This window comes from Heptranchias perlo, chromosome 9, assembly GCF_035084215.1.
Source record: "Heptranchias perlo isolate sHepPer1 chromosome 9, sHepPer1.hap1, whole genome shotgun sequence".
Taxonomy (NCBI): domain Eukaryota; kingdom Metazoa; phylum Chordata; class Chondrichthyes; order Hexanchiformes; family Hexanchidae; genus Heptranchias; species Heptranchias perlo.
In genome coordinates this window covers 53,836,460-53,860,976 of record NC_090333.1, presented here as the reverse complement: position 1 = coordinate 53,860,976, position 24,517 = coordinate 53,836,460, and the positions used below count along the sequence as shown (strand labels likewise).

At 46.3% G+C, this 24,517-nt stretch overlaps 1 protein-coding gene across 1 annotated transcript in view; it reads right to left on the bottom strand.

The window, feature by feature from the left end:
* The window catches only part of LOC137325397 (cytosolic phospholipase A2-like), a 150,737-nt gene that overhangs the window by 20,045 nt on the left and 106,175 nt on the right, over window positions 1-24,517 (bottom strand). Inside the window, exons 13-15 of the mRNA XM_067990459.1 lie at window positions 6,292-6,360; window positions 4,386-4,640; window positions 1,511-1,695 (exon numbers count right to left, since the gene is read on the bottom strand). Coding sequence (XP_067846560.1) covers window positions 1,511-1,695; window positions 4,386-4,640; window positions 6,292-6,360 — 509 coding nt within the window. The remainder of the gene's footprint in view (window positions 1-1,510; window positions 1,696-4,385; window positions 4,641-6,291; window positions 6,361-24,517) is intronic.

The following is a 24,517-nucleotide window of genomic DNA, read 5'->3' as shown; positions in this document are numbered from 1 at the left end:
ACCTTTGCCACATTGGGGCTCAATTTCACCAGTCTCCCCTTTGATGCCACCATCCACAAACTGCAACAACACGGCCAGGACCCAGCAGCTTGCATCCTCACTGGCACAAGGCCCACACCCCATCCTCATCAACACCCACTGGCTCCCTGTGATCAGCTCCAGGTGAGGTGTTTCAAATGTTAAATGGATTCAATGGGGTAGATACAGAGAAACTATTTCCTGAATCAAGAACGAGGTGACATAATCTTAAAACGAGAGCTAGGCCATTTAGGAGGGAAATCGGGAAGCAGTTTTTCACACAAAGGGTAGTAGAAATCTGGAATTCTCTGCCCCAAAAGATGTGGATGCTGGAACAATTGAAAATTGTGATCAATAGATTTTTGTTCGGTAAGGATATCAAGGAATATGGAACTAATGTGGGGTACTGATCAGCCATGATCTGACTGAATGGTGGGGGATCCCTTGTAAACCCCTCCATACATTGCTCCACCTTGCCTCAATGATCTCTACCAGCTGTACTACCCTGCCTGCACCCTCTGCTCCTCTGATATTGGTTTACTACTCATTCCCCACTCTCTTAGCTCCAGCTGCTTCTCCTTGTGTTTTGGTATCCCATCCCACCACATCTCCAGCTTGATAATTCCCTCCCTGCTTTCAAAAGACCTGCTAAAGGCCCTTTTCTTCAACCGTGCTTTCCTCTCCCTCCCCAACCTCCTCCTTTGCTCTTGCACTCCTGCTCAGTGCCCACTCCTTTGTCCACCTCCTCAAAATTATCTCTGCATGTCAGCAGTGCTAGAAATGCAACTTGTTGTAATTAATATTGTTGCCATCCCTTGGTCCCTTACACAAGTGTGAACAGCAAACCTGATGCTAACATGACCAACTAACTGCAGAGATCAGCTGCAACCTTGATCTTTAACCGAGGAGTGAGCAGAGACAGAGGAGTCACAGCAATGAAAAGCAGTAGGAAATAAATATAATCAGAAAGCTCCAAGTTGTATCAGATCAGGACAAAGAGGAAGCAGAGAGGGAGGGAACAGCGATAGGTTTGAATTGCATTGTAAAGGATGAAGGAGACCGTATCTACAGCAGATAAAGGAAGGGTATTTCTGTAGTTCTGTTAGTGGCAGACCAACATCCAGGAATTTACAGTACTAAAAGCAACACCCTTATCCCGCCAGCAGAACTGTTGGCCCAAGGATGTTGGTCTGTCGTGACCCAAACCACAGAGATGTCATGAGTAGCACATTCTTACTCATTTGTACACCCTCCACATACAAATAAATTAAGCCAGAGTTGTAGAAAAACAGGAAGTGGAAACTATTTGACCTAAAAGGCCAGCTTGCAGCATTTAAACACTGATCGTGAACTGTCACATTAAAACAACACTTTGTAAAAGGATTCCAGTTCTTCCAAGTAGCTGCTTTGCAGACAGTACAAACAAAATTATTCTTAGACATTGGCCCATAAAGCAGCCCTGCATGAATTAAAAAAAGTTAACTTTTTTTACCTTAAAGGGTGGGCTGGAGTCACTTGGCCTGGCAGAAAAATCAAAGGAGATGATGAGGTCAATTGCACGTTGGGGTCTCAGTATTAGTGGATAGGGCAGGTTGAAAGTGAGCCCACTGTCTACCACATGGATCTTCTTACTTTTCACATCGAGTGGTTCATAAATCCTTTCAAACTCATCTGGATCTGTTAAAATATTGGACAGGGAAATATGATTCAGATTACCCAGAAAACAAACTTCTCAAAAGCTGCCTTTCTCCTCTGCAGTCTATCAATTAACAATGCTGGGTCACACCATTGGATTGGTGGGCCGGGTGGGAGGAATCATTTTAATAACCACTTCACACAGTGCTAAGTTGTTGCCATAGCAACAGGAGTCAAGCAATCCAAAGATGATATCAAAAAGAAAGCTTTATTTACAACAAAGATGGGTTACAAATGGGATCTGTGCAGTCATAAGGTTTTATACAAGGAGAATCCACTTTTAGAAACTCCAGTAACACTCAGTCATCAGACTGAGCCAACATTTCTTTTCTTCTCTCCTAGAAGTGCCTGTTCCTGCGTGGGCCCAGTTCCATGGGAACTGGCTGATCTCCACCTAAGTGGCCATTCCTCATGTGAGAGCCCAGACAGCGAGTACTATCAGGTTGTTCCATTGGAGCCCTATCTTGCCCTCACCCTATATCTGCACATTTTAGCAGGGGTTAGAGGGAAACAATCAGGATGGGAACAGTGGCTAATTTCACCCGCCCCCACCCCCACCAACCACTCTTCCTAACACAGGGGTGCTAAAATCAGCTAATTCAGCACCAACCAGCGATTGAATCTGAATCCTCCCTGGTCTGAATGGCTTAGAAATGTACTGAGGGTGACTTTACCCACTGAGTCACTGGGGGAAGGGGACCAGGATTTTCTGCCACCATCTTTGTCTGCACTCGTCAATTTCAGCAGTATTAAAAATCATTTAACACAAAACACAGAGGCAGCTAGCAGAACAGGGAAGGTATCTTTCTTATCGTGCACAGATTCCCCAGTTCTTACAACATGTCAAGGAAGGCTGCAAACAGTGCAGCAGATAAACCAACGTCCCTGTTCTATCCTGTTGTTAAGCAAGCTTTCTTCATCTGCGTCTACCTTGTCATCTTGTGACCCTTAAGCTGTTCTTGTACTGTGTGAAACTTGTGCAAGTACCATCAGCTCCCAGGAGCAGGGGTTTTATGTAGCCAGCTGCAATCCAAATAAAACACTGCTGGGACTTCTTAAAACTGGCTGGCAGGAAAACCAGTTTTTAGTAGGTCTACCAGGCGGCTGGTCTTTGGGAGTCCTGGTGGCACAAACAAATGTCTCATGCAATGTAAAAGCAGCCTTAAACAATCTACCCCAAGGTGAATGAATCGATACAGGGTAGTGATAATCTGGAACTGTCTCCCGAAAAGCTATTGAAGCTAGGTCAATTGAAAATTTCAAAACAGAGATTGATAGATTTTTTGTTAGGCAAGGTTTTTAAGGGTTACGGAAGCAAGGCGGGTAGATGGAGTTAAGATACAGATCAGCCATGATCTAAATGAATGACAGAACAGGCACAAAGGGCTAAATGGCCTACTCCTGCTCCTACGTTTGTTCCAAATGCCCGAGTAACATTCCTCAACCACGGCACACACATCATTCCATTTTTACCAGTTCACCTTTGGTGCAAAGGGAAAAGGAAAGTAAGTATTTCACACATTGGAGCAGGAAACAAGAAACATGCGCACACATTGTCAAGATGCCCACTAACAAACATGGAACCTAAATAAAACCCTATGGATGTGCTCATCAACAGAGGAATGCTCATCAACAATAAGCATTCTGATTTTGAGGTTAAATAAAACAGATAAGTACTCCTTGAAAGTCCAACATTTAGAGCTAACCCCCATAAAATCCAGAAATGTCACTGTCTGTGTACTGCAGTTATGGGGTGATTCCTGCAGCTGCTATCTTTGTGTGACACAGGGAGCCACAAGGATAGACAAAAAAAATGACTGCAGAAATAGTAAGAGAAAGGGAGAGAGAATGGGGGAAGAGAAAGAGAAAAGATGAGATAGATAAAGAGAAAGAAGAAAGAAGGTATCGAGTTTTGGTCTCCTTACTTAAGGAAGGATATACTTGCCTTGGAGGCAGTGCATTGAAACATATAAGATGCTGAGAGGCTATTTCCCCTGGCTGCAGAGTCTAGAACTAGAGGGCATAATCTCAGGATAAGGGTCGGACATTTAGGACTGAGACGAGGAGTTGTGAATCTTTGGAATTCTCCACCCCAGAGGACTGTGGATGCTCAGTCATTGAGTATATTCAACACTGATATTGATAGATTTTTGGACTCTAAGGGAATCAAGAGATGTGGGAATCGGGCGGGAAAGTGGAGTTGAGGTCAAAGATCAGCCATGATCTTATTGAATGGCGGAGCAGGCTCGATGGGCCGTATGGCCTACTCCTGCTCCTACTTCTTATGTTCTTATATTTTTAAGGAAGAGAGGGAGAGAGAGAGACAAAAAGCAGAAATTGAACTAGAAATGAAATGAAGAGTAAGGGGAAGAGAGAGACACATATACACAAAGGTAGATGGCAGATGAGTGACAGTTAGAGAAGATGATATTTGTGTGAAGCAAACGGCGGAGGGGTGTAAATCGACCAGCAGGTTCTGGAGATTCACAACTCACGGATTATCTCTTAACCCCCTGAACTTGCTGCCAAATTTACACATTAATAATGGAGTACGTCATTAACATGCTGTTATTTTTCCAGCAAGATCCGGCCCACTGTTATTCACAGTGGCAGGGTTGACTGCTAAACACGAGCCTGACCGTCCAAAAAAACCCAGCGGTGTTATCACTAACCTGTGACTGCAGCCTCTACTTCATCATCTTCCAACACGTCTTGGGACATGAGGTCACAGAGAGGGGAGAGCGGGAATGACGTGTTCAGGTTGAGACCCAGCATAAAGTTATGCACCTTGCCAGCTCGGCCTTCACGGGTGTTGAAAAGTGCAGTGTCACTGAACAGGGCCTTTAACATCCTCTGTACCCAGCTGTCCTGGTTATTTCTCTGGCTCTCCTCTTCTGCATCAGCTGCCTCACTGCCAACCCGGTCCTCTGTCACAAGGAAAGCAAACTTCCGTTGAATATCTTCACTGCAATCTGGACTTTAGTAAGTCTCATCATCAATTTACTGAGGTGCATTCATCACTCCCAAAACACTCAGCGCTGCGTCCTACATCCAATGATCTCCAAGAGGCATATTCGCTACACATATTACAGATGTTGCAAAGTTTCAGTTTTATTGGTAGAAACTGTACCATGTAATTTGTGTGTGATGTTGCCTGAACTAAAGTTATGATGTGGAGATGCCGGTGATGGACTGGGGTTAACAATTGTAAACAATTTTACAACACCAAGTTATAGTCCAACGATTTTATTTTTAATCCCACAAGCTTTCGGGGGCTTTCCCCTTCCTCAGGCGGAAGCTGAAAGCTTGTGGGATTAAAAATAAAATCGTTGGACTAGAATTAAAGTTAGTGAGAGACCATCAACAGGAGCCAGTTTGATTTCACTTCAGCTTCATACCTACTGCAGCATAATTGCAATTGGTGCAAAATGGATTTAAAAGTGAAACTTTTTATCTCTTTGTTATTAGAGAACTGACTGGCCTGTTGGTGCATTTCGACTATTAAAATGTAACTAGCATTCAGATGCTGGTGAGCAGAGATGTGCTGGCCTTTTGTCACTCTTGGTAGTTACCAGTTTCAAACCAGTGCTTGTAATATAATGACATCCATAATATTGCTGGTTCAATATTTCTTATCCCAGCTGGAGTGTTGGTTAATTCCTTCATGGTGGCATCACAGCCGAGCATAATTCTGTTTCATAAACATATATACATGCAAATTTCCGGCGAGGATCGCTGGATAGCAATTGGGAACAGGAACCCCTGATTAATCTTTGCTTACCAATGATGCTGCATGTAACGATCAGAAGGAATCTTTCCCAACAATGAATACAGGAATTTCACTGGATTTGAACAGTGATAATCAACTTTACAACTGGCCGATTGCTGCCACCAGCAGAATTCAGGCAAGCAGGACCCAGGAAATTGGGAGGTGAGGGAGGGGGAAGTCCTTTTATCCAGTCCCTGATGGAACTGCATCCTCCCATTGTTTCTGCTTGGGCTGCAACAAAGGGGCAGCATTGCTGGTACCAGGCAAAGTTAACAGTGTATTCAATTCTTTTTGCCACCATCCCTTTCCAGTCTTAGCACAGAGATCATTATCAATAAGTGCGTGTTCCTCAGAGACGCATGAAGCAAGTAACTTATGCATTTCATCTCCTTTCATCCCTCCATCTCCCCTGCCATCAAACAAGCTGGTGTGTGACTCCATCAGTTGCCCAAAGATCCTATTGCCTCCCTCCATATATATTTTGGCAGTCACTAATTTTTCTTCATACAGCCTTAATAAATTACAAAAGCCTATATCTCCCCAAATATTCAGCCATTCATCATTTAGTGGCCATATCCCTTTTAAATTCCGCCCAATGCATTATCATGCAATCTCCCCCCCACTCCATCTCCAACCCAACAAGCTCCCAAGCATCTAGCCCACTAAGAGCAAGGAGCTCGCCTGCATAAACTTAAGAGGCACATCCAAACCTCGCAGGGTGAAAAGCACTGTGTTTGGTTTGGATGTGCCTTTTCCTTTAAAAACAAGCAGGTTCTGGCAGAGAGACCACTCGACACTTTAACTCTTACCTTTGGGGTGGGATTCATCATCACTGTCGGAGCTGTCGTTTCCAATTAAGTGCTTGGGCTGAATTTGTGCTGTAATATAAACAGAAAAAAAAAATCACAATCTTCAAATGGTAAAGAAAAAATCGCAGCTTGAGATACAATTTCAGGGGAAGGAATGTCTGAGAACACTCATTAGAGTTATTTTATGCTGACTGTCTGATCTCCCTGGGTCATACACTTATTGTGCCTGAGAGCAAAAGCTCCCAGGAATTCACAATGTCAATCTGAGCAGAGGATGAATACATATACAGCCCAGGACTGAAGAACCTAGTGCAAAGCTCGCATTTGCTTGATGCCTCCGCATAGCAACTCAATGGAGTGAAGCAATGGGATCCTTTGTCAGGGTACACTGTCCCACATTGATGCTCCAAGTTTCTGTGAAACCATTTTACCATCAGCCTGTTTAACCGTAGTGTCAATAAATGGGAGGCAGGAAAAAGAGAGAGAGCTAGAGTGTGAGAAAGGAGAAAAAGAGAAAGAGAAAAAGAGAGAAAAAAGAAACAATTTGAAGTTCACAAGTTACTTATGGATGAAGGTGGCCATTTGGCCCATCTTAATTTATCCATGCTGAATAATCCCACTCTCCCCCCATTGTTTCATCTTGTTGTTTCTTAAATGATTTCAGGGTTTTCATCTCCACCACTCCTCCCGGAATTCCAGTCCGAATGTTGATTACTCTTTGCATAGAGAAGAACCTCCAGATATCAGTCCAAAAGTTACCATTTACTGGAACCTGTGTCGGATTATTCTTTTCAATACTATTGACTATCTTATATACCTCTATAAGTTCACCTCTCAGATGCCTGATCTCCAAGCTGAAAAGCTCAAGTATCTCCAGTCTTTTCTCATAACTCAGACCCCTGACACTTGGGATCAGCCTCATGGCTCTTCTCTGCACTGCCTCCAGCACGGGAATATCTGCCTTGTTTCTCGGCGACCAGATCTGGACACAGCAATCAAGGTACAGTCTGACCAGAGCACTGTACAGTTTGGTCATGATTTCTTCTGGCTTGTATTCTACTGTTTTGGCTATCTAGTTCAATATTCTGTTGCCTTTATTGATTGTTATTCTGGATTGGTTGGACATGTTGAGCATTGAGTTTAATAAGACTCTTGGGTCTCTTTCAACTTCATCCGTACCTATTTTAATGGATGCTGACAGCCCTCAGTATCTCATCAAAGGGCCACATTTCTTGTCCTCAGTCGGCAAGGGGCAACGGTTAGGCATTAGGAGTGAAAACCTCATCTGATTTTCCCCCTCCCTAGTCCATGGGCGTTGAGACAACTATTGCACCCTACTGCCACCCTAGCTGAGATCAACTGATGCAGTGCAAAAAAAGGATCAAACCTGGGACCTTTGCTCATCTGTCTGGCATACTATATCTTTAATATGTATTAAAAATTTTATGTCTGCAGTACTTCCTGTCAATCTTTTGCATTATAAATTCCTCTGCCCACATTTATGAGAGGAATTGCTTATGTAAACTTGTCACCCCCTCCCCCCAGTGGAAGCACCGCAACACTACCACTGGCAGAAGGGTGCAATTACAATGTGACAAGTTTACATAGGTAATTTCCATTACAAATGTGGACATAGGAGTTTCTAATGGAAATATATAAATATGAACCAAATGTATGACTTTAAAATGAGGACTGAATTACGTCTGTGTGCCCCGGTCCAATTATCCCCCAGCCTCCAGCTCCACTTTACCTGAAGACTATATTTGGTCTCCATTCCAGACATGCAATGCCAAGAAGATCAAAACCTGTCAAACAATACTTGGCAAAGCAAATGCTTTCCACCATCGGTTTTACTTACAAATGTGATGTCCTGTAACTCATACAACTGACCCTTTTTCAAATATCAGACCACCATCTTCAACATTATGAAGGACAGATAAGGTACACAACACAACACAATAACTGTAAATGGTTGGAGATGGTGAAACCATTCCGGAGAATATCAGAAAGATGCAACTCATGAACTCTGAACAGTGACCACATGGGCCCCAATATAAGGAATTGAATTATTTTCCCATGTCTCATCACTTTCAGGTCGGTAATTCTATTTATACAACACTTATGTGGTACTATATTAAAAAGTAAGCAATACAATATCAATATTGATGGTGCCATTGCCTCATTTGCCCCAAGGTCACGTGACAGCAGCAGGATTATATCTATGTTACAAAAACCCCTGCTAATAAGCCTTTGCATCCCTGATCATGTATGTGGTACATACTAGGACATTCCAAAAATAACGTTTTTTTTTTATTAATCTCCAGATTCTGGGGAACAATATTTAACAGCACTCCATCTCCCCAAGTTAATCAATTAATTTTTAAGTTCTCATTCACATGAATGGTCTGGAGCCCACCACTCCTCATTCTGCTCAACCAGATGGTCTGGGATTCTGTGCCTCATGTTCAGCGAAATGGTCAATGGGAAATTATAATTGTATTCTGTTAAACGCAGCAATGGTACTGTCCACTTCCCTCATTGTGCTCCAAATTTATAAAGAGCTATTTTAGATCTAAATGAAGTTTCGGCCCTGTAGGATGCATGGTTTACTCATACAGTAATAGAAAATAACAGGATAAATTCACCAATTCCACACTCCCAGCCAGGAGCCATGCTTGGGACTTGGGAGTGGGGGAAGTCATTGGGTCTGTGGGTAGTGATCAGAGGATTGAAGCCGAGAGGATGGTGTTGCCATCACACAGTGAGCAGGGTATAGGTAGGTTTTAGTTTTTCCTTTGTGTCTTTGCCCTCTTTTCTCTTTCCTTCTGCTTGTTTGTTTTCTGGCTCACACTGATGTCTGGCCTGCTCTTCAGGTTTTTGCTTTGTGCCTTCATTCTGTTTTTTCTGCATCTGGTCTTGATTTTTAAATGTCTCCTGTTATCAATTTATGGCGCGGGTGAGAAGCTCAGGTTGAGCGGCAGCGGCGTCACATAAAAGCAACGCCACTGCCACTACAGAAAATTCTATAACGAGTATACGACATATAAAATATGCTGAACACCGCTTATTATAAAAGCGCAAACTCATTGGAGGGGATTAGATTGCAAAAGTAAAGCTTTTAGTGGTTTTTGTCCGCCATCTGAACCCCGGTTTGAGATCAGCAGTGGTACTCATTATGTTACCCTGGATCCACTTGTCCATTCTGACCGCCCTTCAGCTCAGACCTTGATGGACTTCCTGCTCCATGTGCCCAGTTGTGGGATGTCAAGAGCTGGGATTCGGAGGTGAGATTTACTTGATGGTCAACCGTGAAAATGTTATTGATAAACTCCTGTGCCATCAGAAATTTGTAGATCCCGCTATAGGCTCGGCCCAGTGTGCAACTGACCCTTGCGGGTCCCAGGTTTGATCCCTGGTCTACAACGAGAAAATACATTTCTGGCTTGCAAGTTAGAAATTCCAATAACCAAAATATGACATTTGATGGTGCCGGTGAAAAACAAGACTGTTCAGCAATATCAAGAATTGCAACCTCAGACTGGACCCACAACATTGTCTCTGTTCTCAAAGTGTGGCACACAAAACATCTCATTTTGAGATTGTTCAAAACTAGGGGCTCGATTTGATCAGATATGGGCTGCACTAAGAATATGTTTGTATCACAAGTCACACACACCCTCATTTGAAGCATGTCACAGAGGAGACTCATATAATAGTGCTGCTAAAGCTGGTTTCGTTTATACGGAAGTTGCGGCAACATTTCACTCTTCTGAGGAACTGGCAATTTGTATCTAAAATCAAACCAGTGCTGACGGACTAGGTCAAATTGCATTTTCACTACATGGAATTTTTACTCGTGTTTTGGGGATCAAATTTCTTGATTTTTTTCAGTGGATGGGGCCTAAGATCACAATGTTAATAAAAATGAACTTATAAAATTGTGTTTGTTTTACTCTGGAGAGAAAATGGCTGCATCTCTGCTCTGTCATGCTAGACTATTCTCTTCAGCAGTGACTCTCTGCAATTCAAGAGCTGCAAAGCAGAATTCTGTTCAAATTCAACAGTGGATTATTTAGCTAGTTTGGCACTACAGAGAGAAAAAACCCCAGAAGAGATACGGTGGGTTAGAATACTGTTAGCTGTAAAAGTCTTACATGAATGAGTTTGGACAGTATCAACTTAACTCTGGGTCTACAGTATAAAACTGCCACTAATTTGAGACTAAAATGGCAATCTCATTCAGGGAGGCCACAGGATGGCCATTGTGGGAAATGGGGAAAAAATGTAACACCAGTGCAGTATAGGGCGCTGTTCTGGGGCTGAGGCACGTTGTTGGATAGATTAGAAGGGAACTTTACTCTGTGCCTAACCATGTGTGCCTGACCTGGGAGTGCTCGATGCTGATGCCAAATGCTTGAAATGGGAAGGTGCTATTACAGAAATTCTGAAGCTTGCAAAATCAACTGATAACAGGGCTTTTCAATTGAAATTCATGGAGTGACTGTTGCACATGGGTGCAATTCAGTATGACGAGCTGGTGCCGCCAGTTATGTAAATTAAACAGAGAAAGAGAGAGGCTGTTCGAAGACAGACCAGTGCATACCAATGGGAATCAGCTTACACAGCATGTTATTCGTCAAACATTTGATCCCCATGATGTGAGAACGCACCCAGCGGCAGCATTAAAGTCTGGAAGAAACAAGCAAGCAGCACAGAAGCTGCAAAGCTTTTTTTTTCTCTCTCTGTAGTAACCGATTCAGGCTTGGTGCATAAACAGTCCTTTACACTGATGTTCAAATCAGATTTACATTGACCAAACTTCCTGTTTGAATTAGATTGCTTCTCATGATTAGTGAGATTGCAAAATGTTCTTTTGAGTCACACAAGCTTCTCCAGCTTTCACCAACTCTTTTCTTTTTGAACATTTACAACTGTTGAATTCCAGGAGTGAATTTCACTGATGTTTTTAAACAAACCAGAACTGGCCTGTCCCTCCTCCTCTCATTCTCACCCCCTTTTTCATACCCCACATATTTTCAGATGATATGGAGATGCCGGTGATGGACTGGGGTTGACAATTGTAAACAATTTTACAACACCAAGTTATAGTCCAATGATTTTATTTGAAATCTACAAGCTTTCGGAGGCTTCCTCCTTCCTCAGGTTACCTGAGGAAGGAGGATGCCTCCGAAAGCTTGTAGATTTCAAATAAAATCGTTGGACTATAACTTGGTGTTGTAAAATTGTTTACATATTTTCAGATGACGGGGTGAAGCTTCCTGTTTTATATTTTCTTTATAAATCACTTCCAATAGATGACAAATCCATCGCTTTGATGCCAAATTCATCCAATTTCAACCTCGAGGTGCATTCCACAAGACTGGTACAAATCTTACGCGAGTGCGGTTACCACAAAGTCACATTTGCAACATTGTCATACCGTGAATGCAGCTTACACGAAGGTCCGTACAAGCTAGCAACCCTCAGGGTACCAAGATCAAAATGGCAGACCCAACACAAGCACTGGTGATCGTGCATCTCTGCCACTCATTGCATTCTGGTGACACGGTGAAATTATACCCCGAGGTGGGTGCTCATTGCTCTAGTGGCATCCTTGGTGTCAGAGGCAACCTCGCAAGTTAAACTGCACATTTCAGACTTCATTGAGGTTACAGTTTCGTAGTGAGATATAACTTAGAAATGTTTAGCACAGAAAATACTAATTTGTAACATAAACGTTGAGTTTCAAAACACAAAAACAGACCATCGTTTCTGGATTTAAATTCTCCACAAACAAAAAATGACAAAAAGTTAGTGAAGGTCAAGATATTTCCGGTGAGATTGTGGGAACATTTCAAAGACTCCTGAGGTGAGCCTCTGGGAGGGCACAGGCTGCCTCCAAAGTAAGTTTTGTGATTCGTCCAAAATTTGGTTCCTGTGGTGTTTGGAATGTCCATGTTTGCCTGCACTTCACGGAGATCCTCTATAAACTGGTAGAAGTGTCACCTGCATCTCCCAGCGTGGCCAACACATTTTGTCTCCATTCCCCACAGGACAGGTTCAAAAAGTAATCAAAACGGTTGATGGAATGTTGGACTTCTCTCAAGGAGGTTAGAATTCAAAAGTGAGGAAGTGATGCTCCAGTTGTAAGGAGTCTTGGTCAGACCCCATCTGGAGTACGGTGTTCAGTTTTGGGCACCACATATCAGGAAAGATATATTGGCCTTGGAGGGGCTACACCAGATTCACCAGAATGATACCTGGGCTTAAAGGGTTAAATTATGAGGACAGATTATATAAAATTAGGTTTGTATGCCCTTGAGTTTAGAAGGTTGAGAGATGATCTAATTGAGGCATTTAAAATGATAAAGGGATTCAATAGGACAGATACAAAGAAACTATGGGGGAATCCAGAAGAAGAGGGAATAATCTTAAAAGAGCTGGGCCATTTAGAAGTAAAATCGGGAAGTATTTGTTCACACACAGCGTGGAAATCTGCAACTCCCTCCCCCAAAAGGCTGTGGATGGTGGGTCAATTGGAATTTTTAAGACTGAGATCGATAGATTTTGTTAGGTAAGTGTATCAATGGATTTGGAAAAATGGTAGGTAAGTAGAGTTGAGGCATAGATCAGCCATGATCTAATGGAATGGTGTACCAGGCTCGAGGGGCTAAATGCCATCCTCCTGTTCCTATCTGTCCCCTTCCTCTCCAACACATCTGCGTTTTGTCCCCTCCTGTACTGCCCAATGACTCTTTTGGCACCAGGGGAGAAATACAAATTCTGCACATCCTTACATGAGGAAAATATGGTACATGTAGTGTACATACAAGTACAGCACATAGCATGTGTGCATTCTTTAAAATCAGAACTAACGGCCCCGATTTGAACCAGCAGCGGGAATCGGGCAGGCGGGGTGGGGGGGGAAGGCAAACACGAACCCCCCCCGACCTCGGCAGCAATTGCTGGGGCAATTTTAACTCCCGGGTCTCGTCTCCGTGCCACCATTCAGCTGCCCACCCGAAATGGGCAAGAAGTGGTAGCTGGCCAGTGGACGGGGGCAGAATTTCAGGTGGCAGGAGGGTGCTGGCTGACACCAAAGCAACATTCGCTGACAACAAGGTAAATTGCAGGGAGGAGTTTTCAGAAGGTCACGTGGGAGGGAATGGGGGGAGCTCAGGACAGCGGAGGTCTATAGCTTTCTTGTGGGACTCGGAGGAGAAGAACCTGCAGAGTCCGCTCCCCCAGTCCTCGTCATACCACACTGTAACACGCTTCAACTTTGGTGAGGTTCACTAGGCTCAGACCGTGCGCAATAGACTACGGGATTGAATTAACGCAAGGGTTCTCCCGATCGTCCGCCAGATCGGGCTCCATCATCTGATTCTTCAACAGAAGATCCGCAGAAACGCCAGAATAATGCCGTAAATGGTCCAATGAAAATAGCAGGGGGTAGTTTCTAGGGACTGCCACCCAAGAGAGCAATGGCTGGTTTAATTGGCAGCCCTACTGGCCAACCCCTGGGCAGGGAGAGCTAGGAGTTGGTCAGACTTCCTATCCAGCTAAACACAAAGATAGGAACACATGGTCTAGTTCGGTTTTAGAAGATCTGTTGAGGGAGGCAGACAAGGAGGGAGCAAATGCTCCTCAAGAAACAGCTGATCAGGATCAGATAAATGGCTGGCCAGACGAGCGTTATTTAGCCTGCTAATAATTCAGTGTGACATGTTTTGATATTTTTCCACATTATGAGGAGTGATACGGAATTAAGTTGAAGTGCAACGAAATTTACTCTAAATGTTACTCCGCTCATTCACTTAACAATTATAAAATAAACCTGATTATTGATTTACATTTGTCCTCATCTAACTAACGTGTGAATCAGTCTGCCTTTCAGACGATTGAGCACGAATATCCAGTTCATATAACAAGAGATTTCACGATTACAGCCCCTTGGCTTATGCTATCATGGGATTAGATGTTGGGCAGCAGAGGTAAACTCCTGATTGTAGGGGAATTGGGATCTGCTTATGGGAGAAACTGGTGATGCTGAACCCGAAAGAAGACTGACCACCGACTCAGAATTTATAACAGGCACCTATAACTAGAAACCGACTGCACCTTGTTTAAGCAGTGCAGTTGCTGCTCTAGGAATCTGCTTTCTTTCAAAGACTGACGCACCTATTCTGACACTACATCACTCACACAGACTTGCGGTGCCATTATTTATTTAAAATGTCACTGCTTGAGATTGTAGACTGCACCTCATCTAGGAATCTCAAAATACTTCCTTTAACGTGTGCCTTCAGGCCATATACTTGTACTTCAGACAAACTAGATAACAGATACGAGACATTCCATTCTTTCACAGCGTAGGATGATGCAAGATAAAACCAAACCCTGATCGGGGAAGTTAACACTTCAGAAACCAGAGGCAAATATATACAATCATAAATCTATTTGAATTTGTGTTGATATTTCATCATTTTAGCATTTCAATATCTCAAATGTTACTTTATTGCTGAGTGTGACTCATTGCAGTTGCTTTTTGTAATCACCAACTATACGTGACTGTTGTAAGCCAGAACTAGTATAGAAGCAGCCAATTTATCTGCAGACTGATTAGATCTGGACTGCTTAAGGGGCCCAGTCATCGTTAGCTTCCTATGGGCCAAAGGAAAGAAAGATGACGGATTGATTGAGTTTTTTGATGAGGTAACAGAGAGGGCTGATGAGGGCAATGCAATTGATGTTGTGTATATGGACTTTCAAAAGGCGTTTGATAAAGTGCCGCATAACAGGCTTGTCAGCAAAATTGAAGCCCATGGAATAAAAGGGGCAGTGGCAACATGGATACAAAATTGGCTAAGTGACAGGAAACAGAGAGTAGTGGTGAACGGTTGTTTTTCGGTCTGGAGGAAGGTATACAGTGGTGTTCCCCAGAGGTCGGTGCTGGGACCGCTGCTTTTTTTGATGTAGATTAATGACTTGGACTTGGGTGTACAGGGCACAATTTTAAAATCTGCAGATGACACAAAACTTGGAAGTGTAGTAAACAGTGAGGAGGATAGTGATATACTTCAAGAGGACATAGACAGGCTGGTGGAATGGGCAGACACATGGCAGATGAAATTTAATGCAGAGAAGTGCAAAGTGATACATTTTGGCAGGAAGAATGAAGAGATACAATATAAACCAAAGTGTACAATTCTAAAGGGGGTGCTGGAATAGGGACAGCTGGGAGTATATGTGCACAAATCTTTGAAGGTGGCAGGACAGGTTGAGAAAGCGGTTAAAAAAGCATATGGGATCCTGGGCTTTATAAATAGAGGCATAGAGTACAAAAGCATGGAAGTTATGTTGAACCTTTATAAAATACTGGTTCAGCCACAGCTGGAGTATTGTGTCCAATTCTGGGCACTGCACTTTAGGAAGGATGTGAAGGCCTTAGAGAGGGTGTGGAAAAGATTTACTAGAATGGTTCCAGGGATGAGGGTCTTCAGTTACATGGGTAGACTGGAGAAGCTGGGGTTGTTCTCCTTAGAGCAGAGAAGGTTAACAGCAGTTTTGACAAAAGTGTTCAAAATCCTGAAGGGTTTAGATAAAGTAAATAAAGAGAAACTGTTCCCATTGGCGGAAGGGTCAAGAACCAGAGGACAGATTTAAGATGATTGGCAAAAGAACCAACGGCGACATGAGGAAAAACTTTTTTATGCGGCGAGTGGTTATGATCTGGAATGCACTGCCTGAAAGGGTGGTGGAAGCAGATTTAATCGTGACTTTCAAAAGGGAATTGGATAAATACTTGAAGGGAAAAAATTTGCAGGGCTATGGGGAAAGAGCAGGAGAATGGGACTAACTGGATCGCTCTTACAAAGAGCCGGCACAGTTTCAATGGGCCGAATGTCCTCCTTCTGTGCTGTAACCATGATTCACCAAGGGATCATCAAACAACACGGGAAAAATGGAGCTGCCAACTGAGTCTCAGCCGCTAATGTAGTCACAGACGTTGATCTAACAAACATGTAGTTAGGCTTCACTGCACTACAGGGCCTATAAAGTGAGACATGAGTCAGCTGACCAAAGCTGTACGGTCGGTTGTTCTCTTGGTTTCTGGCCAGTGACAATAGCTATGTGAGCAAGACCCTCGAGAGCGAGCTGATGGAGGTCTTCCAGCATTTCCCGATGCTGCTGGCGACCTCTAGGCCAGTCGTTCTCGCCAGAGACTTCAACAGCATCATCGATGCAGCTGGACGATCCAGCAGGGGCGGCAGAATACTGGACGCCACATCCAAACTCCAGATGGAGGTGGTGAAAGACACAAAGCTTCGTGACGTCTTCAGCAACCCTGCAGACGGAGCACCGCAGAGATACACCTGGTCCAGGCCAGACGGGTCCGTCCGTTCCAAGATAGACTTCCTTTTTGTGACCCCAACGCTCAAGGTCAGATCCACGGACGTCCAACCGGTGTTCTTCTCTGACCACTGCCTCCTACTGGCCGACTGTCAATCGCAGGAGGACCAGAGGATGGGCAGGGGGATATGGAAACTGAACATGAGACTGTTGACCCCGGAGAACATCAAGGAACTAAAGAGGGATTACACAGGTTGGAGGATTGTGAAACCCCTCTTCGACTCCATGGTGCACTGGTGGGAAGCGATCAAGGCCAACATCAAGAGGGTCTTCATCCTCAAAGGTGTTTAGAAGGTGAGAGAGAGACAGAGGGAAGTGTCACAGCTCCAGAAAAGCACGTAGGATCTGCTCCAGTTGCAGTCGATGGGGATCGATGTCGGGGAGGAACTCAGAGAGGTGAAGGGCCAGCAAGCCTTGCTCTTTGCCTCCGAGGCCTCAAAGATCATCTTCCGGTCCACAGTCCGCTCCGTGAAGCAGGGCAAGAAGCGCTCGTGCTTCTTCTTCCAGAAGCTGCACAGAGAGACCTCTGTGATCAGCAGCCTGAAGGAGGAAGAAGGCTCAGTGAATTCTCCGCAGGCCGACATACCGAGGGATCAGCAAATCATTTTATGCCAGGCTGCGCGACGCTAAGCCCACAGACAGCACGGCCTCCCAGTCCTTCCTGTCCTCTATCATGGAAGTCTTAGAGGACAGCGAGTGGGAGAGCGAGGATCGGCCACTGACCTTGGACGAGCTGACAAAGGCCGTCCGGTCCTTCGAGAAGAGTAGAACTCCCCGAAGTGACGGCTTACTGGTCGAGTTGCACTCGGCTCTGTGGGACTGGATAGGCCCAGACCGACTGGAAGTGCACGGGGGTATGCTTCTGGCAGGCAGTATGTCAGAGTCCATGAGGAAAGGCATCATCACCCTCATCGACAAGTGGAAGGGGGGAGAGGGAAGAAATCAGAAATTGGCAACCCATTTCCTTGTTAAATGTCGACTATAAGATTCTGTCTAAGGCCATTGCCAACAAACTCAAGTCTGCTCTGGAGCGGGTGATCCACCCCGGTCACACCTGTACTGTACCCGGCAGGAAGATCTCTGATAGTCTTGTGCTGCTCGGGGATATGATCGCCTACATGCAGGACACAGGGGTCAACACCTGCCTCATCAGCCTGGACCAGGAGAAGGCCTTTGACAGAATATCCCACACGTACATGATGGATGTGCTCTCCAAAATGGGGTTCAAGGAGGGAATCCGCGATTAGATCCAACTGCACTATGCGGACATCTGTAGCACAGTCCTAATCAACGGTGGGAGTCAGAGAGTTTTCCAATCAGATCTGGAGTCAGGGAGGGCTGTCCTCTCTTAGCGGTCTTATGCGTATGTTGTATCGAACCGTTTGCCGCGTCCATCAGGAAGGACGCAGGTATCGGGGGCGACAATCCCAGGCAGCGGAGGCTCTCAGGTCAAGGCTTCTCTGCACATGGACAACGTCACCGTCTTCTGCTCCGATCAGCAGTCGGTCCGCACACTGATGGGCATCTGCGACTGTTTCAAGCTGGCTCGGGGGCCAGAGTGAACCGAAGTTAGAGTGAAGTCATGTTCTTTGGCAGGTGGGAGACCCGATCCTTTGTCCCCTTCACCATCAAGTCCGACTACCTGAAGGTGCTGGGGATCCAGTTTGGGGGGCCCCAGGCCTGCACCAAAAACTGGGAGGAGCGGGTCGCTAAGGCCAAACAAAAGCTTGGTATGTGGGTGGAGTGATCCCTCTCCATTACTGGCAGGAACCTGGTGATAAGGTGTGAGGTACTCGTGGTGTTGCTGTACGTGGCCAGGGTCTGGCCCATTCCCCACAACTCCGCCGTCAGTCACCCGAGCTATCTTGGAGGACCAAGGTAGAACTCGTCCACAGGGTCACCATGTATAAGCCCCCAGACAAAGAGAAGAAGAGCATCCCCAATGCCGCTCTGATCCTGATGGCCACCTTTGTATGTAGCTGCCTCAGGATGTGTGTAGAGCCCCAGTACACAAACACCAAGTGTCTCTACGTGCTGAGTTTCTACCTGTCCAAAAAACTGAGAAGGCTGGGTCTGGCCACGCTGGCCGAGCAGGCGCAGCATGTCCTGTCCAGCTGGACCGTCCCCGCCCTCCCTCCTCTCCCAGAAAAGTTCCTGAGGAGGAACCCCTTCGACCACAAGGCCGTCAGACAGTGGTCGACAGGGAACGTTCTGAGAGTCCTGCAAGGAAAGGAGAGGGTGGACTCGATCGGGCTTTTCCCACGACCAGACGGTCGATGCCATTTGGCAGAACATCTCGTCGCCAGAACTGACCAACAGGCCCCAGGATGTTGCCTGGATGGTGGCGAGAAAGGCCCTCCCAGCGCGGTCCTTCCAACACACACGGAATCTCAGCGCCACCGCGAGCTGCCCTCGAGGCTGCAGCGGGGAGGAGACCATCGTGCACCTCCTGATGGGCTGCCCCTTCGCACAGAGGATGTGGAGAGAGATCTGTTGGTATCTGCCCTGGTTCATCCCCAACAGCTTGGTAACATAGGACACTGTGCTCTACGAGCCATTCCCCGGGACGCACACCGAGACAGATATCACCTGCGGCTGGAAGACCATCAACTCGGTGGAGAGGCCCTTTGGTCCGCCCGAAACCTGCTGGTCTTCCAGCTGAAGGAGCTGTCCATGACAGAGTGTTGCTGACTGGCACACTCCAAGGTCCAGGAGTACGTGCTGTGGGATGCATCGAAGTGAGGTGCGACTGAAGCAAAGGGCATATGGGGAAAGGCCACCCCACCTTGTATTGTACAGAATGTAATAAAAGATATGTACTGTGTTTAAATTGTAATATTGGAATCATATTGTGGACGATCCGTGTTATATTGTTTTGAATTGTATCGCCTTGGAAGTGTGGTATCTTTAAGTTGTATGAAATAAAGTATATTTTGAAATTAAAAAGTCTGCAGTGATTAAAGTGAAATCTGTGAAGAGGTTTTTGCATTCCTTGCCTCGTGTAACCTTTGACCTTGCTCCTGCAACTGTTAGGATTTCAAAAGTACTTGGTCAGACTCATAGTAATTTATTCATTTTTCAGAAAATGTAGGAATCTTATGTATGTGTTGGAATGTGAATTTTTCAAAAATAATCGTTCCCATCGAAAGATCGCCCACGAACGTGGACACGTCTTTCATGGTTTTAATGTTAACTCATGTTCCTTGGCTCCTTTCCGGGGTGCAGTGATGGAGCTTAGATTCCTTTGATACCCACTCTCCCAGCTGTCCGACAGAAAGGCACTCCAGCAATTTTAGTTCAGAATAGAATCTTGCCAGGTCAGTGTTAGTGTGAGGATTCTGTACTTGAAAGGTTTCGTCAGTGGGTGGATGTTTTGCATGACACTGACAATGAAGAATCAGGAGCAGAATGGCTGGTGGGGACTTCGAACCAGGGAAACAATGGCAGCAACATGGGGAAGAAAAGAGTGACAGAAACACGGGGAATGAGAGAGCGACAGAAACACGGGGAAGGAAAGAGCGACAGAAACATGGGGAATGAGAGAGCGACAGAAACACGGGGAAGGAAAGAGCGACAGAAACACGGGGAATGAGAGAGCGACAGAAACACGGGGAATGAGAGAGCGACAGAAACACGGGGAATGAGAGAGCGACAGAAACACGGGGAATGAGAGAGCGACAGAAACACGGGGAATGAGAGAGCGACAGAAACACGGGGAATGAGAGAGCGACAGAAACACAGGGAATGAGAGAGCGACAGAAACACGGGGAATGAGAGAGCGACAGAAACAAGGGGAATGAGAGAGCGACAGAAACACGGGGAATGAGAGAGCGACAGAAACATGGGGAAGGAGAGAGCGACAGAAACATGGGGAATGAGAGAGCGACAGAAACATGGGGAATGAGAGAGCGACAGAAACACAGGGAAGGAGAGAGCGACAGAAACATGGGGATTGAGAGAGCGACGGAAACACGGGGAATGAGAGAGCGACAGAAACATGGGGAATGAGAGAGCGACAGAAACACGGGGAATGAGAGAGCGACAGAAACACGGGGAAGGAGAGAGCGACAGAAACACAGGGAATGAGAGAGCGACAGAAACACGGGGAATGTGAGCGTGACAGAAACATGGAGAAGGAAAGAGCGACAGAAACATGGCGAATGAGAGAGCGACAGAAACACGGGGAATGAGAGAGCGACAGAAACATGGGGAATGAGAGAGCGACAGAAACATGGGGAATGAAAGAGCGACAGAAACATGGGGAATGAGAGAGCGACAGAAACACGGGGAATGAGAGAGCGACAGAAACATGGGGAATGAGAGAGCGACAGAAACACGGGGAATGAGAGAGCGACAGAAACACGGGGAATGAGAGAGCGACAGAAACATGGGGAAGGAGAGAGCGACAGAAACATGGGGAATGAGAGAGCGACAGAAACACGGGGAATGAGAGAGCGACAGAAACACGGGGAATGAGAGAGCGACAGAAAGACGGGGAATGAGAGAGCGACAGAAACACGGGGAATGAGAGCGCGACAGAAACATGGGGAATGAGAGAGCGACAGAAACATGGGGAATGAGAGAGCGACAGAAACATGGGGAATGAGAGAGCGACAGAAACATGGGGAATGAGAGAGCGACAGAAAGACGGGGAATGAAAGAGCGACAGAAACACGGGGAATGAGAGAGTGACAGAAACACGGGGAATGAGAGAGTGACAGAAACATGGGGAATGAGAGAGCGACAGAAACATGGGGAATGAGAGAGCGACAGAAAGACGGGGAATGAAAGAGCGACAGAAACACGGGGAAGGAAAGAGCGACAGAAACATGGGGAAGGAAAGAGCGAGAGAAACACGGGGAAGGAAAGAGCGACAGAAACACGGGGAATGAGAGAGTGACAGAAACACGGGGAATGAGAGAGCGACAGAAACACGGGGAATGAGAGAGCGACAGAAACACGGGGAATGAGAGAGCGACAGAAACATGGGGAATGAGAGAGTGACAGAAACATGGGGAATGAGAGAGCGACAGAAACATGGGGAATGAGAGAGCCACAGAAACATGGGGAATGAGAGAGCGACAGAAACATGGGGAAGGAGAGTGCGACAGAAACACGGGGAATGAGAGAGCGACAGAAACACGGGGAATGAGAGAGCGACAGAAACACGGGGAAGGAAAGAGCGACAGAAATACAGGGAATGAGAGAGCGACAGAAACACGGGGAATGAGAGAGCGACAGAAACACGGGGAATGAGAGAGCGACAGAAACACGGGGAATGAGAGAGCGACAGAAACACGGGGAATGAGAGAGCGACAGAAACACGGGGAATGAGAGAGCGACAGAAACACGGGGAATGAGAGAGCGACAGAAACATGGGGAATGAGACAGCGACAGAAACACGGGGAATGAGAGAGCGACAGAAACATGGGGAATGAGAGAGCGACAGAAAGACGGGGAATGAAAGAGCGACAGAAACATGGGGAATGAGAGAGTGACAGAAACATGGGGAATGAGAGAGCGACAGAAACACGGGGAATGAGAGAGCGACAGAAACATGGGGAAGGAAAGAGCGACAGAAACACGGGGAATGAGAGAGCGACAGAAACACGGGGAATGAGAGAGCGACAGAAAGACGGGGAATGAGAGAGCGACAGAAACACGGGGAATGAGAGAGCGACAGAAACATGGGGAATGAGAGAGCGACAGAAACATGGGGAATGAGAGAGCGACAGAAACATGGGGAATGAGAGAGCGACAGAAACACAGGGAATGAGAGAGCGACAGAAACACGGGGAATGAGAGAGCGACAGAAACATGGGGAATGAGAGAGCGACAGAAACACGGGGAATGAGAGAGCGACAGAAACATGGGGAATGAGAGAGCGACAGAAAGACGGGGAATGAAAGAGCGACAGATACATGGGGAATGAGAGAGCGACAGAAACATGGGGAATGAGAGAGCGACAGAAAGACGGGGAATGAAAGAGCGACAGAAACACGGGGAATGAGAGAGCGACAGAAACACGGGGAATGAGAGAGCGACAGAAACATGGGGAATGAGAGAGCGACAGAAACACGGGGAAGGAAAGAGCGACAGAAACACGGGGAATGAGAGAGTGACAGAAACATGGGGAATGAGAGAGCGACAGAAACACGGGGAATGAGAGAGCGACAGATACACGGGGAATGAGAGAGCGACAGATACACGGGGAATGAGAGAGCGACAGAAACACGGGGAATGAGAGAGCGACAGAAACACGGGGAATGAGAGAGCGACAGAAACACGGGGAATGAGAGAGCGACAGATACACGGGGAATGAGAGAGCGACAGATACACGGGGAATGAGAGAGCGACAGAAACACGGGGAATGAGAGAGCGACAGAAACATGGGGAATGAGAGAGCGACAGAAACACGGGGAATGAGAGAGCGACAGAAACACGGGGAAGGAGAGAGCGACAGAAACATGGGGAATGAGAGAGCCACAGAAACACGGGGAATGAGAGAGCGACAGAAACACGGGGAATGAGAGAGCGACAGAAACACGGGGAAGGAGAGTGCGACAGAAACACGGGGAATGAGAGAGCGACAGAAACACGGGGAATGAGAGAGCCACAGAAACACGGGGAATGAGAGAGCGACAGAAACACGGGGAATGAGAGAGCGACAGAAACATGGGGAAGGAGAGTGCGACAGAAACACGGGGAATGAGAGAGCGACAGAAACACGGGGAATTAAAGAGCGACAGAAACATGGGGAATGAGAGAGCGACAGAAACACGGGGAAGGAAAGAGCGACAGAAATACAGGGAATGAGAGAGCGACAGAAACACGGGGAATGAGAGAGCGACAGAAACACGGGGAATGAGAGAGCGACAGAAACATGGGGAATGAGAGAGCGACAGAAACACGGGGAAGGAAAGAGCGACAGAAATACAGGGAATGAGAGAGCGACAGAAACATGGGGAATGAGAGAGCGACAGAAACACGGGGAATGAGAGAGCGACAGAAACACGGGGAATGAAAGAGCGGCAGAAAGACGGGGAATGAAAGAGCGACAGAAACACGGGGAAGGAAAGAGCGACAGAAACACGGGGAATGAGAGAGCGACAGAAACACGGGGAATGAGAGAGCGACAGAAACACGGGGAATGAGAGAGCGACAGATACACGGGGAATGAGAGAGCGACAGATACACGGGGAATGAGAGAGCGACAGATACACGGGGAATGAGAGAGCGACAGATACACGGGGAATGAGAGAGCGACAGAAACACGGGGAATGAGAGAGCGACAGAAACACGGGGAATGAGAGAGCGACAGAAACACGGGGAATGAGAGAGCGACAGAAACACGGGGAATGAGAGAGCGACAGAAACACGGGGAATGAGAGAGCGACAGAAACACGGGGAATGAGGGAGCGACAGAAACACGGGGAATGAGAGAGTGACAGAAACACGGAGACAGAGAGAGCGACAGAAACATGGGGAATGAGAGAGCCACAGAAACACAGGGAATGAGAGAGCGACAGAAACATGGGGAAGGAGAGTGCGACAGAAACACGGGGAATGAGAGAGCGACAGAAACACGGGGAATGAAAGAGCGACAGAAACATGGGGAATGAGAGAGCGACAGAAACACGGGGAAGGAAAGAGCGACAGAAATACAGGGAATGAGAGAGCGACAGAAACACGGGGAATGAGAGAGCGACAGAAACACGGGGAATGAGAGAGCGACAGAAACATGGGGAATGAGAGAGTGACAGAAACATGGGGAATGAGAGAGCGACAGAAACATGGGGAATAAGAGAGTGAC